We start from the raw sequence: 20,997 nt of genomic DNA on the forward strand, positions 1-20,997 counted from the left end.
AATCTCTAATCTAATATAATAGTTATTTAGAGCACTTTTTCATATGACTATAACTGGCTTTAATTTCTTTATCTGAAAACTGTCCATATCTCTTGACCATTTGTCAGTTCAATAATGATTTGTATTCTTATAAATCTGATTTGGTTTTACACATGTTTAGAAGTGAGGCCTTTATCAGAAACACTAGCCATAAAAATTATTTCCCAGCTTTCTGCTTCCCTTCTAATCTTGGCTGCAAATGGTTGTTTGTTCAAAACCTTTGAAATTTAATATAATTAAAAGTATCCATTTTGCATTTGCTAATGTTCTCTATTTCTTTTTTGGCTAAAAGTTCCCCCTTTCTCCAAAGATCCAACAGGTAAACTATCACATGCACTCCTAAATTGCTTTTACTATCACTCCTTATATCTAAATCATGAACCCATCATATACCCATTGGTATAGATAGGTGTGAGATGTTGGACTATGCCTAGTTTCTGCCATATTATTTTCCAGTTTTCTCAGTAATTTTTGTCAAATAGTGAGTTCAAATCCCAGAAACTGGAGTCTTTGAGTTTATCAAATAGTAGATTACTACAGTCATTGCTCTTCTGAGCAATCTAGTGATCCAGGACAATTCTAATAGTCATTAACTATTGTGAATTGTGTACCTAACCTATTCCACTGACCTGTCACTCTATTTCTTAGCCTTGAATTTTACTAAAGAAATAGATCATAAAATAACATTTGGAAATTTATAGTTGAAAGAATATGTTATAATCTTTTTATGACCTAAACTAGAGAGAATTTATTTAGAAGATTAGTTAAGTTGTGGATCTATAAGATAGTGTAACAAGGAGACTCCCTAGCAAGTTGTTGAGTTTAGTCACCTCCTAGAAAATCATCCACTATGTTTACCAGTTGGTTTGATAGGGTTTCTTGGCCTTCAGTGGCCAAAAGAGAGAAAAAAAGATTCAATAACAAAATAAATACATTTCAATCCATCACGAAGATCACTTGATGTCTTGTAACAAAAAGAAAGCATTTGGTGAAATGTGATTTAGCAACATTTGTTTTTAAAAGTAAATTGGAATTGCCAGAAATTTAAGTGATTCCTGTTCTGGGTGAAATCTTATGGGGAATCTCACCCTTTTTCTCTTTAAAGCTAGTGCTCAATTAACTATGATCATGATAATATGAATTGAAATCTGCCTATCATCTCCAGTCTTCATTTTAATTGTTTCAGTTCCCTCAGCAAGGAAACTTTCCTAGAAATAATGAAAAATAGTAGATTGAGGGCATATTCTACCTTTATGCCCTCTAAAGAAAGGGCTAATGGATGATCTTTATTTTTGAAGATCTGCATCTGACATCTATTTTCCTTTTCTTTTGCTGTTTCTCCTCTAATCACCTCTCCTCTCTTACTACCCACTTAACTCTGCCTAGTTCTGTATGATTTTTTTCCTGATTACTGAACAAAGAAATTTGTGGCTGGGATTGAAATGTTGGCAAGATAGTGAGAAATAGAGAAGTGAACAAAACCTGTTTTAATCAGCCTCTTTCTCACATAGTAATTTTTCCCTGCAGATGCAGTTCTAGTTGAGAGATGTGAAGAACAGTTTTTGTTTTATTCCTTTATTTATGATTTTCATACATTGGATTAGTTGTTTAAAAAAAAATAGGAATTCTTTGTCTTGCAATCTTTTGGACCTCCAGTGTGGAGCATAATTTGAGTGCTAGATGTTTAAAAATAAGTGTTGATATCACTTTGTATCTAAGATAGAAACTAAAGACATTGATAAAATAAAGGGAAGATGATTTAAATTCAATATATATTTTATTCTTTGTAAATACAATGAGTACAACTTTTTAACTTCACAAATCTGTTAATTCACTTTGTACAAGAAAAGTTTTACTCATCCTATGATAGGCCAAGTGCTGATTTTTCTCAGGGCTAGTATCTAATAACAAATCAAAACGTGAAAAGTACAGCAGCTATCTTCAAATGTTTGTTTCTACATTTCCATAAGTATAGTCTCATATCAAAGAAGCAGCGTATAGTGTAAGATTGTGTTTGCATGTGTGTGTGTGTGTGTGTGTGTGTACTGTGTGTGAACAAGGCTATATTTAGAACCCAAAGTTTTCTGAAAGGCATTGTAGAGTCTCAGAGACTGTTAGCAGTTTATCAATTAAGAAACTTTTTAGTGTCTATCTCTTTGAAGTTCATTCTAGCATGCTGTGTATATTCAGTTGCTGTTCTGCATGTCTCATTGGACCAAGAGTTCGGACCCCATTGCCTTTGGTTTCAGCACTATGCCAACGGGACAGCAATCAGCTCACTCAGTGAGACATCTGTTTTATTTGGTTTTGCTGTTTTATTCTTCCTCCTTTCACTTGTATTGTTTTTGTAAAATTCTTCTGTCTTTGAGATGTTATCCAAACTGCAGTTCTGATGAGAGAGTCATCTATGTTCACCAGTTGTTTTTATAGGGTTGCCTGGCCTTCAAAGGCCAAAAAATGGAGGGGATGGAAATCAATCACATAAAACACTTTTCAATTCATTATGGAGGCCATTTGATGATGTCTTGCAATAGAAGGAAAGTGTCTGGTGAAGTATTTGATTTTGAATGTTGCCTACTATTTTCAGAACAAATCTTTCAATTTAAGTTACTTTCTGAAGGCTGGAGTACAATGTATTATACCTCTAGAGTAATTTTTTGGTAACCCAACTTGAAATACTGAAAAGGAAAAATGAAGTGCTATATTTGGGCTTTTGTTATATTAGAATCATTTTCCAAAATTAGTGATAGAATAGTATGGCCAGTAGCAACCAATAGTCGTGAACCCCTTTCAGGAAGAAGGGGAACTGATGAGTTCTCTCCACTCCAGGTGTCCTATCAAGCAATGCCCTTTCTTCAGGTCTACCATCTTCTGTAGAGGCAGCAGGTCATAACTACTGGAATAGTCTTGTGCCAATTAATTATTTTCTTGTTTTCTTTCCTCCAAAGACTACACTTTCCCAGGTTTATGCTTCCTGAAGGTTTTTGTTAGTTGAGGCTTGTTCTCCAAAGGTAAAAGTTCATCTGACACTGTCCATCCTGAAGACTGTGTATGTTCAGCAGAAATTAGATATCACTGGATTTGTACATATCTGAAAGCAGTCTCGTAATTGGCACATTGCCAATGGTTTTTTTGAAAAACACTTCTTCTATTGTAGATGGGCTAATGGAGCGTAAGGCTGGCAGAAGCAACAGGAGTTTCCCAAATCGACAAGGTTGAGTGGGATACCTGGAATGCAAAGAAATCAGATGAGTTAGATAAGCATTTGTCAAAGTGCTTCCAGAAATAGTTTGTTAAAAGAATCTTAATATCTTGTATTTGGTCAAAAATTATATCCAAATGTGCCAACTGACTTTGGACCTGATTTTATAAATAACAGGATAGTTTAGAAATGAACTTAGAAGAGTGACATCACTTATTTTGCAGTGGGAAAAATGGAGGCACAGTAGCCAAGCATTTATTCAGTACTTTTTATATTATAAGAGCTAATGATCAATTATAAAAACGAACTATCTTGCCTCCCTTCACTCAGTTATCAGAATTCTTCTCTTCAACATTGTTTCTGGCCTGTAAGCTTACAAAGGGCAGGGACTATTTTCTTTATCTTTATATTCCTGGTGCCTAGCAAAAAGCCTGGAATATATCAGGAGCTTAAGAAATGCTTTTTTGAATGAATGAAAATTTCTTGATTCTTAGTTCAAATGTTTCTCCCCTAGACTGCTTCCCTTAAATGAAATGGCTCTTTTTTTCTAAGTGTTTCTCTAAATTATTATTCAGGATTTATACTTAGTCACTCACAAGAATAATTCTGCTATTACATTACAAATTAAAGACTAAATTCTGTTGGGTGGGAATGCCACCCAACTTACATGTCAATGAAATTGGCATCTAATTAAAGATACGAAAAAATGTTGAACAATTTTCCCTCTTGAGGTCCAACATCCATCTAGGCTTCAATGCACAAGCTTGTACAGCCTCTGAGACTGCAGGTCTATACTAATGTAATCTTTGTCATTAAGAATTTGTCCTTCCAGGTTGCTCTCTCTGGAAATAATCACAAGCAAAGACATCCTTTGGAAACATATTGGTGAAAAGACCAAATTTAAGCTCTCATACTGGAAAGTGACTAATTCATTCAAAATAAGGCTTTACTAAAGGCAGAGTTAAGTGGCCTCCTTTGCTATAACAAACACCAGAGAAGGGGTGAGTCAAGTCCCAATTTGCCAATTCCTTTATTGATCTCTCCTTCCCTTTGAAACCAAGAAAATACCCCCCTTGCCCTTGTTCCCCATTTTCTCTTTCTTTGCTCCTTTCTTGCGTGAAGAAGTGACCTTTTTCCTCATTAATGTCAACTCATTTACATGTACTCTTGATCCCACCTTACTCTCTAATCTTCAGTATCTCCTTATTCACTGATCTTAATTTTGTGCAGTTTACAAACATGTCCAAGACTTCCTCATCCTTAAAAAAAAAACCTTTACTTTACCCTATTATCACTCAAGCTATTCTATTTTTCTTTGCTCTGTTCATAGTTGAACTTCTTTAAATAAAAAGCTATCTGTTCTCATTGTTTCTGCTTCCTCCTACTCACTTCTTAATTCTTTGCAATCTGCTTTATTTGAAACTGTCCCATTCAAAGCTACCAATGCTCTCAATTCCAACACATAATTTTAAAAAATCAATCTTCATCCTTCTTGAATTCTCTGTAGCATTTCTCTCTTGACCATCTTCACCTTCTAGCAAAGTCTTTCTATGATACAACTAATCTGGCCTACTTTTTGTACCTCATTCAAGACTGTCCAATCTCTCTGATTCCCTGCCTTTGACTGGCTATCCAGTGGACAGACTAAAAATCCTTCTCTCTTCACTTCAACTTCTAAGAATCCCTTGATTTCTTCAAAGCTCAGTTCAAACCCCATATCTCACATAAAGGTTTTTGAAGATAGGCAAGGGACCTAAGACCTGAAAAAAAAGATGAATGTCAGTGGAAAATTGAAAGATCATAAGTCATTATTACAGGTGAATCTACGAGTAAAGACTGGATCACCACTTGTTGGAGCTCTTGTTGAGAGGTTTCTTTTCCAAATACAAGATGGACTAAGTAGCCTCTGGGATTCTTTCCAAAATTGGGACTTTGATTGTATGAATATTGCTGGGTCTGCAGTGGAAAATGATTATGAAACTGGCCTCTCAGGTGGAACCAAAAAGATTTTTCTCAGAGAAACACTGGTATCCACTGCAGTCAATTCTTTCCTTTCCTCTTCACCATATTCATCTTTTCCCTTACTATTATAGCAGAGAGAAGAATAGTCTTAGGGACACATCAAAAGCTACTTAAAAGTCCAGAATGAAAGGCAGTACTATGTCCTCAATAAGAAAGAAGATCAGTTAAAGTATCAGATTTGGAGTCAGGAGCTATCAATTCAATTCCATGCTCTGAAATATGCTATATATCCATGATCTCTTGACTTTTTTAAATTTCAATTTCCTTATCTGCAAAATGAGTTAATAAGATTTATGTCACTAACCTCGTAGGGTTGCAGTGAGAAAAGTGCTCTGTAAATGTTAATATTTGCAAAGTAGCATATTGGATACAGGGTTGGCTTTGGAATCAGGAAGACCTTTGACATATATTGGCTGTATGACCCCCAATTAGGCACTTAACTTCACTTTCTAAGTCTACGTATTGTGGAGCAGGTATAGAAATGCATTGGTAGATCGTGTCCTCACTGAGAGTTCCTACATCCATGAAATTACAAGTTTGGTCCAAAAAGAAAAAACCTAGCTCTTAATATGCTATAGAAATGTGAACTACTGTTATTATTATTCAAAATTTTGAAGTTTTCAAATGATTCAAAACCCATGTGTCACCAAGACAGTCAACTCTTGATTTCTTATAAGTAAACCATTCCCTCTATAGTCTTCTTCTATGGCTGATCCTGAGTCAAAAAGGGGAACATGAATTGAGCACCCCACCTTAATTTTTATCAAACCAGGCAGGTACAAAGAGAACTATGGACATTATCTGAAGTATATATTTGAAAATTACCATCTGTGTCACTGATTTCTTTTTTTAAAAAAAAAACTATGATTTTCTTTTCCCAATTACATGTAAAGACAAATTTTAACATTCATTAAAATTTTTTTTTGAGTTCTAATTTTTTCCCTCCCTCCATCACCTCTTTCTTCCCTAAGATGATAATCAATTTGAAATAGTTATATATGTGCTTATATATGTAAAACATATTTCCATTATGGTCATCTTGTATGTCACTAATTTCTAAATGTGGTTTTGAAAAAAATATTTACAGGTCTTCTCATCTACCCAGAAGCTGGGATATTTGAGGACTGATTCTGCCCATGATTTTGCCATACAAAATACTTGCATATTTTATATGGCACAAATCAGTTGTGTGAATTCTTCCATTCTAGTCAGGGCAGGGACAGTGATCTCCAAAAGTCACTGAGTCAAGGATGGAGTCTTAGGGATCTTATGGCATAAGTTGATCATAGATAACTTTCCAGAGGGTCAATTCATACCTAGACCACAAGTAACCTGGTAGCAAGGTAGGACAGAAAAAGATTCCCTCAGGAGATTACTCACAGAAAAAAAGGAAAGCATTGATAGACAGATACAATAAGAAAGATCCCCAGGATCCTCCTGTCTCCATAATTTCTTTGAAAAAACTTTGTGTGTGTGTGTGTGTGTGTGTGTGTGTGTGTGTGTGTATCTATCTGTCTGTCTGTTTCTCTGTCTCTCTCTGCCTCTCCTACTATAATGGCTCTCAATGACAGCTTCCAATTATCAGCAGAAGCACTCTTTTTTTCTTCCAGCTTATATATGCTGACTGTAAGCAACTTCAAAATAGGAAAGATGCTAGAATACACATTCAGATTACTGCTTGTAGCTATTGCCTTTCCATCCCTAGAATTCAGCTGGACTACTGTCTTTGCTTTATTTAACTACACCATTATTTTTTCACAAGGGAGAGTGTGAGCCTATGTTCACTAGTTTCATGAAACTAAACTGATATAGAGAAAAATCTCATAACAAGTATGATTCCAGATGCACTAAATTACATCTCTAGGCCAAGAGCATAAACTGAGAAGGGTGGGTAAAGGCAGATATTTCACTACTACTAATGCTGGAAAGCTGTGTGCTGCAGAGAGACCACATGCATGACATGATGGAAAAACAAAACAAATTTGCTTTTTCTTTCTCATGTTTTTTTCCCCTTTTAGTCTGATTTTTCTTGCACAATATGACAAATATGGAAACATGTATGTACAAAAGAATTGCACATATTTAACTTATGTCAGATTGCTTGCTGTTGTGGGGAGGTAGAAGGGTAAGGAACAGAGCGAAAAAATTTGGAATACAAAAATGAATGCTGAAAAACTATATTTATATGTATTTGGAAAAATAAAATACTATTGAAAAGGGGAAAAAATAAACATTTATTAAGTACTTACCAAAAAAGAAAGAAAAATAAAATGAAACAAAATGTTATTTTGAGAGTTTCAGGATCCAGATTTGATTCCTAGTTTAACAACTTCTAAGCAGACCAGGTTTTCATCACTTCTCATCAAGATTATTCCAAGTACCTTCAAATTATTCATTCCACCTTGTGTCTCCCCACTTCAATACATCCATCCCAACTACTGCTAAAGTGATTTTCCTTAAGTTTTTCTGACATGGAACTTCTCCATGCAATAAACTTCAGTGACTTTCTATTATTTCTAGCTTCAAATCCTTTGCTTGCTTCAATCTACTTTTCCAGGATCATCTCTTCCTGCACTCTTCAGTCCAGTGAAAATAGTCTTCTCTCTGCTCCTCACATATTGATGTTCCATTTTCTATCTCTATTTCTTTTCAGTGACTGTCTTCCCATTCTGGAAAGGCACTTTTTCCTTACCTTGACCTTACAGAATCCTTCTTTTCCTCCAAGAGGCAGGTCAAGAATTAACTTCTTCCCCTGTCCCCAAGAACTAACATCTATGCAAAGCATTTCTTTCTTACCAACTTCTAATGCTTTCTAATCTTCCCTAATTACTTTGAATTTAGCTAATATATTGATTTTGCATTTATTTTATATTTACATGTATGTTTATATGTGGTCTCTCCTAATAAACTTTAGGCTCCTTGGGAATGGAGATTGTTTCATTTTTAGTAGATCTATGATCCCTAGGAGAAGATCAAACAAATACTAGATGCCTCATAAATATTGGTAAGCTGCTCATAAAAATAATTTTATCTCTCTGAGTTTTGGTTTTCTTATCTGGCCCAAAGGGTGATAATATTTATATTATATACTTAGCATATGTGCTGTGAGGGAAGTACTTTGTAAAGCTTAAATCACTTCATAAATGTAACAATTTATTTTGGTGGTAATAATTATTATTTAGTGGAGCTGGGTAGTGAGTGCAGTGGATGGATTGCCAGGCTGGAGTCAGGAAGATCATCATTCTTCCTGAGTTCAAATTTGATCTCAAACACTGTGTCATCCTGAATAAGTCACTTAATCCTGTCTGCCTCAGTTTTCTCATTTGCAAAATGAGCTGGAGAAGGAAATAGCAAACCCTTCCAGTATTTTGCTAAGAAAAGGCCAAATGGAGTCCATGAAGAGTTGGACATGACTGAAAAACAACTAAACAATAATAATTATTCCCTTGCATTGGTGGATCAAAGTTTGGCAATTGCCTTTCCACAAACACTTTATTCTGTTGTTTTTTTTAACCTTATCATTAATTTTATATGAAGTCATATCTTCCACACTTTTCAGTTTGTGAACATCTGACTCAACTTGAGGTTCTTTGTAGAAACCACAATGTATTGTTTTCTAAGATTACTACTCAAACCAAATATCAGTTCTAAAAGAAAGCTGGTTTGTGGTTAACTGACTAAAAATGGATTTAAAATCTGTCCGGCCCTTAATTAAAAAAAAAAATAACACCTTTTTAATTTTGAGGGAAAATACCATACAAGAGTATAACAACTCATATAATTCTCAGAGTATATAGTAGCCTCCCACAAAAAAAAAAAAAAAGGAATTTAATAAGAGAAATGAAGAGTCCCTAGGAGACATTATGTCAGTCAAAACAAAAATATTGACTTGGCCTGTAGTCTTATTCTGACTCTTTAGAGATTTGGTCATATCTAGAGAGTTAGAGAGTAATAAACTGAATTTGTATTTCTTGGGATTGGTTGTGAGGGTGGTAACTCCTTTGAAGTTTTCCAAATTAGTTCTCATATTTAGTTCTTCTCTTTAAGATCAATATAGAGAACCAGAAACCAGAACAATCGAGGCTTTTCTTTGATTCTGCCATTAAGTAAAAAGCAAGCAAAGATAAAACTTTTGCTTTTAATAAACCCATCTCCAACTGAAAAAAGAATAAAAGCAGGAAATTCTATACCTGAAAATTATGTTTCTTGGCTAAACCATACTTCTCAAGAATTTTAAAATCTTTGAGCAAAAGATGCTTTGGAAATGCCATGCAAAACAGTGTTGAAGCAAGAAGTTAGTTAATTTTGATCTCTAAATTCTCTTCATCTCTAAATGTACTGTGATATGAACTCAAATCATTATGTTATCATAACTAATCTATATTAATCTAATCTAATCTATCACAATTATCATTCATCAGAATTCACTTAACAAAATTTATCAAAATATCAATCAATACTGCCCACTATGCACTGCCATTCTGCATTTTGAAAGTAAAAGATGTAAAAAACAAAGAAGTAAGGAAAAAATGGAAACATTGATGAAAAACATGACTATTTTTTGAGGGCTTTTATAATCCATATATATACTATTTTCCGTCTTCTCTAGATCCCATGCCCACTATTCTGGCCTGGTGTCTTTCCCCATCACTATTGTATATTTTATTTGTAATTCTTATAGCTAGAATAAATTGCCCACATACTTGGATTATTAGAACTTGACTTGGATTAATTAAAAAAAATACAATGGAACCATTTCAAAACAAATGCTCATTTTAAGGTATAAAAATAGATAATATTTATACAGTGCTTTAAGGTTTGCAAAGTATTTTCATTAGATTACAAACTCCTTGAGGTCAGGGATAGTCTTTTGCCTCTTTTTGGATCCCCAGAGTCTAACACAATGCCTGGCACACAATAGGCATTTAAGAAATGTTTATTGATTGATAGATGTACATATTTTTTAAAAAATACCATCTTTCTGACACCCAAAAGGTATCATGCATAAGTAGAAAAATATTGCTATTTAATGGTGAGTGATTGGCTAAGGAAGCCAAGTATACTATTTGCAAAAGTTATAGAACAAGAACCTTCAACTGTCATAGACTTCTTTTGTGATCAGGCAACATTTATGGACTTCTCAGAATAATGTTGTTAAATGTAGTAATAAAATACATAGGAAACTGATTATATTGAAAGATAATTATCAAAATTTTGAAAAAAATTCATAGACTGTAGGTTAAGAACCCCTATTTTAGAGGAATGTAAGGTTTCCCATTCTACTAGGGAGGGTTATGTCTTGAAACAATGATGGAGGCTAATAATAATCCACAGAGTCATAGGATAGAAAGCCCTGCCTTCTATTTTTTTTTTTTTTGGCAAATAAATAGAAATGCCATTATAAAGCTAATTCCTAGGATCTAGAATAAATTATAGATTATAAATTTTCCATACTCTAATCTGCTATGTTTTCTACCAAGGTTTCCCTGGAATGGAACTTCCCATTGCCAGAAATAGTGTGAAAGCATTAGCATCTCTTCATAGATGACAACCCATTCTGGCTGCCTTCGCAATCAGAGATGGAGCCAATCACAGAGGTCTTACTAGTCAGGTGTTTAAAGAAGCCCCAAATGAATGAATCACTAGTGTGGTAGTCCATTTTTTTCCAAGGGCAGCTAGTCAGCATCCCCATAAAGAAACCTTCATTTCTTTGGGATTATCTAATCCCACTTAAGAAGTCATTGTCCACAACAGATTTTGGTCATCATCTTTGACCTTTTCACTCTGCCTGAGTCTGGGCACAAATATCAGTTGGACTAATTGATCTGTTATTAGTGCTCTTTTTACTGAACTCACTGGATAAGGGGTTAATTCCCCTAATTGGCTGAATTGGATTTTCTGGGGAGATATACATATAGCTTGATGTTCCTTCACAAAAGTAATTTTCTGTGGTGGGAAGGGAAGAGTAGTTCAGAACCTTTCTATTTATATGGGTTTAAGCCAGTTACTTCACACCTCTGAGTCTAAGGAACAGGGACCAATTGATAAATACTTCCAATAGTCAGTGCTCCTCCCCATTAATTGGTAAATAATTTGTATATATTTATAATCAAACATATTATTTCCTTCATTAGAATGTAAGCTCCTTGAGGGCAGGCACAATTTTATTTTTGTCTCTGTGTTCCTATCACCAGACCTTCAGTCTGGCACTACGAGGTGTTTAAGATGCTTTGTTGGTTGACTGATTTTAAAAAATCTCAAGTTCCTTTCAAATCTAAAATTTAGCATTCTTTTTAGGTACGTGCTCAAAGCAAATGAGAGGCTGTTCAGAGAAAACACTTTGTAAACTATACCCCATGTAAAATAGCTTATCTGCATGGCGGATACTGTTCTTGTTATTTTTAATCATTAAACAAATAAGGTTCACCTGGTGTGGATATAACTGTTAAGTGTTAGCTGTGCTTCGTCTTGAAGTGCTGCAATGGCTGCGGCATTCCGGAAACTTCTCAGTTCAGAACCACTGTGTGTAGGTACTAGAAAAGAGATCAGGAACCAGTCGGTCAGTTGACCTCCAGGTGGGTGCAACGGTATAAAGCAGCGATGAAATGCAAAGCTGGTCCAGCATGAAAGAAGACCGTGGCTCTCTAAAATGGAGTCAAAGGGTCCGAAAGATCAGCTCCATTTTATGAGGCTCTTTCTGACTCTGAAGTGGCGGTTATCATGAAGGGGCAGGTTTGGGCAGGGACGGGGATGGGGGGTGGAAGCTGTCGAGATAGGGGAAGGGAATAATGAAGAGGAAGAAGAAAAAGAAGAAGGGATTCACATTTGCTTACCAGCTTTGAAAGTGACAATGCATTTGAGACAGGCAAATTCAGTTGCGTCCAGCCGAAGTTGTCTGAATCTGGCCACTACCTCCTGCAAAGCCTGGATTTCAGAGATGATCTTACTCAGCTTCTGGGAATCTGTGTTTTCACCATTCATGCCTAGAATGGAAATGTGAAATAAATGTCCTAATATTAGGGCATTTTCATGATTTCATATTGATTTTTGACAAAATTCTGCATATAAATATCTATTCAATTGTCACTGAGATCTCTGATTCCAAGTAGACTGACTATATTGTATGGAAGTTAATATAAAATCTTCTCTGGGATGATAACAAACACAGTAATTTGCATTTAAATAACAATGCAAGCAGTCATGAATACAACAAAACAACATTATTTGCATTTAAATATAGATTTATAAATGACAGGTATACTCTATTGTTCAGTAGGAATTTGTTATTCTTTACATGTTGTTCTTTTTTCAGTAATGTATTTTTATGGTAATTTCTACAACAAAGTCATTAAATTGTGCAGTTCTTACCAGATACAGCCAGTAGAGTGTTAGCATCAACTGGAATGGCCCATTGTGCTATTCCTAGAACAAACAGTTCTCTCCAAGCATCTTCCAAAAGCATCAGCTGTCATACAATAGATGTATAATAGAATATAGTGTATAATTTATAAATTTATAAACAATCTCAATATGTAAATTTCCATTATTTAAAAAAATTGTTTTAAATGCCTGTCTTGGTAATTTCTTCTGAATATTTTAGCTTTCTCTTTTCTCTTTTCCACAAGGTGCCTATAGATAAAATAATATGCACTTCAGAGTCTATTTTCCCCAAAGTTTGCTTCTCCCAGGAAAAGGTCTGCTTTCCTTTTCTTGTCTTTTTATTACAGCCAAACTCAGGAATTACTCATGAAATTAGTGCTCTATGAAATGGCAAACTGTAGCATACTGGAATGCCATTTAAAGTGACCCCTCTGGAATATTAATGCTCAAATTCTCAAGGATTACTGACTGGACTGCTGAATTTCTGTCTAACTCTTATGCCAAAGAAGAACTGGAGAATGAGAAGATCAAGGAACAGTATGTATGTGAGGGATAATAGCCACAGTACTTATCAAAGACAAGCATTAGGAGAGGAAAAATAGTGATACAATTAAGTTAATCAGGGTTTCCACATTTAACTCTTTGTTGGTTGCCTGATTTCTCAGATCAGCATAAAGGAACAGATTGCATTAATTTTTATGTGAAGTGATATTGACAACTTGAAACCAAAATTTGGTTGTCTTTAAATTACCATTTTTTGCTCCCTTTCCTGCTTTGATTTGTTATTGTACAGTTTTCTTCTGAAGGCTGAAAAGAGAACCAATTTATGTTTGGCTTCCCACAGCCTCTAGACATTTATTTGGAAGAATTTAAAAATGACACAAAGATGGGAATTTTGAAAATGGATCTAATGTTAAGTAAATCAGTAAAGATAGCTGATGAACATTTTAAAATTGTTTGTCTTCCAAAATGAGCAAAAGTAGCTCATTTTAAGGTTGTTGTTTTTTAAAATAAGCTAAATACGTCTCAAGAGCTGGTTCACTAAATATTTATTAAAATACTTTCAATGAATCATATGTAGTTCTAATCTTTAAAAAAGTAATGCTCTATCAAATTTATTGCATAAGGTACAAGAAAATGAATTGAAAAAAAATTTTTTTGGGGGGAAATACCCAAATTTGCCTATTCTTGATAAGTGATACAAATAGACCTTATTCAGAAAAAGCAAGTGTTTTGAATGTGTTAATGTGTGTCTCAGTAAAAAAAAAAATGCATTTTATATTTGGGAGATCTAGTATAACCTAATTAGGCAAAATGGGATCTTTAAATTATTATTATTATTTTTAAAGGATTTTTATCTCTTGCTTGTATAATCACTTAATAGTTTTGAGTAGATATTGCCACTAGTCCCTCTGAATGCATATACCACAGCCAATTCTTCAGAAAACAATCCAGACTGCAATGTCTTCATAGTAGATTCATTTACTGTCAAAATGATTCTAGAAGGAATTACTTTAAATAAGATGAATACAAATTATTTTCTTTGTGAACATGATAAAATTTTAGGTACAATATCATCTGTTTAAAAAATCTTTTGTGACTAGGATTGTGAGAAATATTTGTTTTTAGGGATTTATTTTTTAAAAATTAAGAATTAAATGAACTCATCTCTATAATATTTGTAATACACTTTGGGTTCCTATTTCTTGTTTTCCTCTTTCCCAATTTTCCACAAATGTTTCAAAAATTTTAAAATATGCATGACAATATTTCAAAATTCCACTGACAAGAAAAAAATCACATTTTCTTATACATTTATTTCTTAATAAGCTTCATTCTACTTTCCTGAAGTAAAGAAACATTGTAACTGGTGGAAATATTAGGGGAAAAGGCAACCTCTGAAAAAGGAGCCTTTCTTCTTCCAATTTACTGAGTTTCCTAAATGATTTTTATTTTACTAGTTTCCTCAATGTGATTGTATATCATCAGGACATAGCACAAAACTATGCACATTTTCTTTTTGAGTCTGGATTCATAATTATTGATGTACAGAACTTCTAGTATGGATTATCCTGAGATGTAGCTCAGTAATTTTTCTGTAATTTACAGTTTTTGAGAGTTGCTGAGAACTAAGAAGTAAAATGAATCAATAATGGTCAAGCTACTATGTTTCAGAGGTGAGATTTGAACCCAGTTCTTGATTCCAAAGTCAGGCTCCCAACCACTTTGTCATTGCACCTCACCATGCTTAACAAATGTTTGTTGAATTGACTTCATGATTATGTTTTTGAGGCATCACAAAATACTTTGTTATCAGTGGCTGTTTAGCCAGCTAAGTATTTAAGACTGAGACACATACTTGATTGATAACAAGGAGTTGTTATAGATGACATCCACAGATCCCTTTCAGCTTCATGAAACTGGGAGTATTACTCTTATTCTTCTCGTGTTCTCTCTCCTATTATTTGTATTGCCTAAGGATCTGAAAGCACACTCAGGCCTACCTGATCTTGCAAGGACAGAGTGGAGAAGGCTGGAACACTCTTGGCCCATTTAATGCTCATGAAAAGGAGTCTGGCTGCTGATTCACATACAGACTCAGTGGCCACTTCATAGAGATACATGGGGGCTCCATTAACCTCATGAGGATACTGGAAAGGAAGAAGAAAGAAGGAAGTCTAGATTAATAGGGGGCAGAGTGAGAAAATCACAGCATTTTAAAAGGAAATCAATCTTTTATTATTTTTAATAAAAATCAAAAATTCCTAGGAAAAGGATACTCTTAAGAAAAAAGGAAACATTTAAGTTTTGTATACTTTTGTAATTAAAATATCTACGCATAGTTTGAGAACTGTCACTTGTAGGAGAAGCCATACTCTGCACCAACTTTTTTGATCCCTTTGGAAGAGGGATCAATTAAAAGTTCTTATTTGAATGATTGAATTCACTTGGGAGAGGTGGATGTTGGCTGAATCACTTCCCTTCTCTGGGAGGTGGTTTTCTCATTTGCAAAATGAAAATGTTGGCCTAAATGATTGCTAAGGTCTCTTCCAGAGTGAATAGTCTATGAATCTCTCAGTCTTTCTTTATCCTTCCCAGCAAATTTACACAGGGCTGAGCCAAGTGGCAGGCCTGGCTCCCAATTTAGACAAGAGCAGCTTGTATTTGTGTAAATAAAAATAGACATGAAAAAGTATAAATTAATAGGCATCCAAAACACAAATATGCATATGAATATTTTTAGAAAGGATTAGTATATTATGGAAATATTTCAATTAGACATTTTAATCATTCATAGAGCATTCTCATTCACAACTGACAACATATTCATAGCAGCACTTTCCCATGCTTATTATACGCATCAAGGGGTAAGGAAAAAAATTAAATATTGTGTATGCATGTGTGCGTGTACTGGTGCACAGGTGTTTTGCTTTCTAGGCTCTGTGTGTGTGTGTGTGTGTGTGTGTGTGTGTGTGTGAACTCTGACAGTGTAGGACTCCGTACAGTTGTGGTTCTACTTTCAGAGAAATCCTGAGGTGTCTAAATGAGGCTTTCCTCTGAGGGGTTATAAATACAGTCTCTAGATGGCAGCATTCTAAATTGGTGATAAATGTTATGCTCCTTTTTATCCTAGAGGATTAACACTGGAATAAATCCAAGCAGTTTGGAAGAGACTGAGGGGAGTGTCGGGAAGGAGCCAAAGCAATATGGGTTTGCATTTGTGTTTCCTCTCTTTAATGGTAGTATAGAATTTAACTTTTTCTCACCGGTTAATGAGCAACTCCCTTTCAGTTTCTAGACTTAACATTAGATTTACGAGATAAAAAATTAATAGTTGCTCTAATTCCAGTAGATGGTAAACTCCTTGGAGGCAGGAATTGTTTTGACTTTTGTCTTCTAAGTACCAGAACCCTGGACAGTACCTTTCGTACTCAATGGCTGCTTCTTGAATCTAATTAAATCGCATTTAATTTTGAGGTCCTATGTCAATAACCTTTTAAATTCCAATTTGGAGGTCATTTTCCCTCACACTGCTGTTCAACCGATGTACAAGGAACCAAAATTTTAACAGGGTTGAGGAAATTGTTAACAGCAAAGAAAGTCGGATCCCTGTCCCCTTTTCCCTCCTCCCCAGCTAAAGGAAGACAATTTCTATGATGAATACTACCATTTAAGGAAATATTTCCCACTTCTAAATCGAAGGGGAATAGAAAAAGACCTAACTTTATTTTCTTTCTCAATCTCCTTGTCACCAACAATCTAGAGACAACGAATCTTTGACACTCTGATTCCTATTTTTCATGGGTTAGAATGGGTCACTGACCTTGGGTGTGGGCTGGGCCAGCCCCACCAACGTTTGCCTCTCTGGGGTACCGGACACCGCCGCCAGCTCCAGGTTATGTTGCTCCAATTGCGTGACTGCTGTGAAGAAAGCTGGGGCAGGCAGAGCTGCGGAAGGGAAGTGAGGGGCTGCGCCGTTCTCCTCCTTGTGGCCGCGGAAATACAGGGCCACTTGCTTGCGGATAGTAGATGTCCTGGGTCCTCGCTCATGTTGCACAGCTGCAGGAAGAGACAGACAGTGACAAGGCTGAGCTTGAGTCTAACAAGTCTGGTAACCCAAGGACTCCAGCCTCAGTTTATCAGCCTCATTCTGGGTTTAGAATCAGAAGATGCGGTTTTGAATCTTGTTTCCTTCCTTAAAAAACTGTGTGGCCTTGGGCTCATCTGGAAAGACCCCAGGTTCCAAGCCCCCAAAACTGCCACAGGGATCCTGGACGAGAGAGAGGATATCCTCAGTATCTGGGGACTATATTTGGAAACTGGAGACAACTTTGCCCGCAAGGCATCGGGTGTCTCTGTCACCTGCTCACAATCTGCTCCGAGAGAGGGACCGAGAGAGGAGGGCTGACTGCAGAGTTCTGAGGAGTACCTTGTCATTTATCAGACAGCGATTTTAGGTTCCCTAGTTCAGAGGCGTTTAGGCCTCCCATTTCAAAAAGCAGCCTGAATCCTACCGGCAGCAACTGCACACGAACAGGTTCTGAACCCCTTACCAATGCGAAGCCCCCGGGAGGAAGTGACTTTCTGCCTTCAAGGCTTCGAGAGGGAAAGGTGCCAGCGGCCTGGGGAGTGGTGGGGAAAATGTGATGGGAAAGAGAGCTAGCCTCGGAAGAGTGTGCGGGAAGGGAGGCAGGCAGGCAAACAGCAGGAGAGAGATCTGACAATTACCGCAAACAGTTTAAACAAACAAATTAATTCAGGGGCAATCTCCCGCCCGCGGAGCTTGACAACTTGTCAATACAGAAGTTCAACAGGTTTTTCGCTCCTGCTTTTTTCCCCCGCTGCAGAGAGAGCAAGCGAGCTTCCTGAACTGGCAACTAGATGCTGGGGAGCTGCGGTCCCTGGCTCTGGTCCCAAAATCCAAATTCTCCCCAAGCTTGACCCTGGTCCCTAACACTGACACCTCAGCCTGAGCAGCAGCAGCCTCCAGCCAGGCATTTCCAAAACTGTTCGGAATTGTAGCGTGTGTGTGTGTGTGTGTGTGTGTATTCTCCCGGCTCCCTGCAGAACCCCAGTCGCTAGTTCTTTCTCCTAGTGCTACAAAGAGGCTTTCCTCGGAAGCACAGAGAAAGGGGGACCTATAGGAGATGCTCCCCTGCCTCCCAAAGGCATTCTTTCCTCTTCATATCTGTAGAGGATGCAGAACTCTCTCTTGTGAAGTAACCTTGGAGAGCACTCCTTTGTTGCTAAAAAGCCTTTTTCTTCTGTATTCTTATCTTCTCTCATAAAAGTCTCACAAATTCCGTTCTCCCTCCTCCAGGTTCACTAGGATGAAGAAGTAATGGGTGCCAGGGATGTCTAATAGGCTTAGAGGTTGGGTTTCAAAGGGGAGGCAAAGAGAAATGACTCTGGAAAGAGGTGAAAAAGAGGGATTAGGAAAGGAGGCTGGCATCATTGTCCTTCCTTCCACAGATGCCAGGAAATGTCCACCCCAGTGTTTTAAAAGCAGTCTCTCCTCTCCTTATTTCAGCAATAAATGTAATGATCCCCTGACTCTCATCCTGAGAGTGGGAATCAGGTCTAGTAGTTCAGAGTGACATAACTTGGAAGAGATTTCTAGGACTCCTTCCAACTCTGGCCAATTCTCACTTTTAATAGATGAAGAAGTTGAGGTTGGGAGAGTATAGCTGACCTTCCCAGGATCACAGAACTAATAATCTGGCAGAGGCAGGTCTTAAGATTTCAGTGCCCACACTGCTCCCTACTAGAATGGTACCCTCTACAAGGGGGAACTCTAAGTGGACTGACACTGATCAGGTCAAGGGAGAGATTTTGGCTGAAACACTGGGACAACTTCCCAGGCATCTGCTAGAAGTGTTTGGGGAAGATGATTTACATGCATATGAATGCAATGTATTTTCTGTACATATAATTTACTTACTACTCAATCAACATTAGAAGAATAAAGGAATGTACTGATTACCATCTTTGTTCATGTTGACTTCCAAACACTTCTTCAAGCGACAAGCTCTGCATTGGTTTCTGTGCGTCTTATCCACTGGGCAGCCACCCTGAAACAGAAAGGGAAATAAGAGTTTACAGAGAAGGGGAGAGGGATGCTTTTTGTTCATGGAAGGAAGATACAGCAGGGCAGAATCAAGGAAAATAAACAAATTAACACATAAGAGGAGGTTGCAGAAGACAAGAAGGACAATGTGCTGTCCTATTTACTTGATTTTCATCTTTGACTTTATTGCTTTTGCCTTTGAAACTCCCAGAAAGTAGAAGTTTTTTATCCTGAAGGCTTTAAAAAATCCAGGTTGGGCTTCTCAATTTGAGATAATTCCTTTTGCGTGTTAGAAAGGCACTAAATAGCTGGGCTCCTGACCTGAGTTTGCTTCTCTGCGCTTGAAAAAGTCCTTTGGTGTTGTGAGTACTGGTTGCCTCAGTCAAGCAAGTAAAGAATCCCGGGGTAAATGACCAAATGAAAAGGAGAAAGAGGAAGTGATAATAGAAGGAAGAATAATGAGCTGATCAGCCACCTGGAGTTTGAGTCAAGTTGGAACTACTAAGTTTTTGAGAGGTATTTTCAAATAGAGAACTTCAGACAAAGAGGTTGGTGAGGTCTATTCAGCACCAAAGACAGCAGCTACCTTCAGGGCTTCTTTTCTCTCCTATGCCCCATCCTCATCCCCACCTCATATTGGAAAGGCTTCCATCACTACTCCAGATAGGGGCAGATCTCTGAGCTCTCTTCCTCTCCCACTCCCCACCTCTCTTTCTCCTTCTCTCCTTTTTCTTTCTATCTCTATGGTCTGCTTCTTACTCTGTTTTTCACCAGTCAGGCTTTCCTTTCAGGTTCCACTGATAGATACCCTATGGGCTCAGTTTTTTCTTAATTTCCTAAATTGATTCTATGGTTCAACATTTTTACTGGCTTTCCTGAAGATTGGACTAAGTCAAGAGTTATGAAAATATACATTGATTTGGGGACAAAAATGGTACAGGAGAGAAGCAAATTTAAGGTTAAAGAAACCAGAGGACAAGGAAACCCATAATGAGTGGTGAAAAGGGGTGAAAAGGGAAGAACTGAAATCCCCAAACTATAGCATACAGTATAATTTTGGGAAGGAAATAACATGTATTGAGATCAATAGGCTACAAATACTGACTTTAAAAAGTTAGTTCAGTCTCTGTGTTCTGTGTTTATTTTATTTTTGATCTGGACCTAGGATGTTATTGAAGTGTGAAAACTGCCTCCACTAATGGAAATTTATCTGTAACAGAATCTTAAAGAGTTGCAGAGCTAATATTTAGAGAGTTCACAGAGCTAATATTTTATCTAGGTTTTTCTGATTGCACGACGAACCTTTATTCACCAAAGGTGAACTTCCTCTCTTTTTATTCATGGAAGTACTTTTATATGAATGGTAAAAAAAAGTGGAATAAAGATACACTTTTATTTTGCTTTGTAAGGTCAGATAAATTCATATAAAGGAAACTTGGAGTTAAATGTTCAGAGCAGTTCTTTTCCTGATTATTCTCTTTGGGGAAGAAAGGGCACTATCTAGGATATACAATTAGATCAGTGTAGTATCCATATATTTACTGTGTAGATAAAGAGAAGCCTCCTTTGAAGTCCTAAGAAAGGCATAAAGAATTTATGATAATTTCAAATTATTGATGTCTTGGTTCTAAATTGAGAAAAATGAAAGATGAATTTTTTTGGGGGGAGAAGGAGTTGCTAGAACAATTCTACAGCACATCTTCCCTGACAGCAACTCTTTTCAAAGATTTCCAAAAAAATTTAAAGTATGTTAACATTTAATTAAGAGTGTCATCTCACTCTTTTG

General features: G+C 36.5%; 1 protein-coding gene across 1 annotated transcript in view; it reads right to left on the reverse strand.

Annotated features, from left to right (window-relative positions):
• Positions 1-1,802: 1,802 nt before the first annotated feature.
• Positions 1,803-20,997, reverse strand: part of NR2E1 (nuclear receptor subfamily 2 group E member 1) — a 28,353-nt gene continuing 9,158 nt past the window's right edge. The window contains exons 3-9 of the mRNA XM_003769337.2: positions 19,128-19,215; positions 16,968-17,203; positions 15,148-15,294; positions 12,632-12,728; positions 12,097-12,246; positions 11,691-11,796; positions 1,803-3,267 (exon numbers count right to left, since the gene is read on the reverse strand). Coding sequence (XP_003769385.1) covers positions 3,105-3,267; positions 11,691-11,796; positions 12,097-12,246; positions 12,632-12,728; positions 15,148-15,294; positions 16,968-17,203; positions 19,128-19,215 — 987 coding nt within the window. The 3' untranslated portion in view covers positions 1,803-3,104. The remainder of the gene's footprint in view (positions 3,268-11,690; positions 11,797-12,096; positions 12,247-12,631; positions 12,729-15,147; positions 15,295-16,967; positions 17,204-19,127; positions 19,216-20,997) is intronic.

The sequence above is a fragment of the Sarcophilus harrisii genome, chromosome 4 (assembly GCF_902635505.1).
Source record: "Sarcophilus harrisii chromosome 4, mSarHar1.11, whole genome shotgun sequence".
Taxonomy (NCBI): domain Eukaryota; kingdom Metazoa; phylum Chordata; class Mammalia; order Dasyuromorphia; family Dasyuridae; genus Sarcophilus; species Sarcophilus harrisii.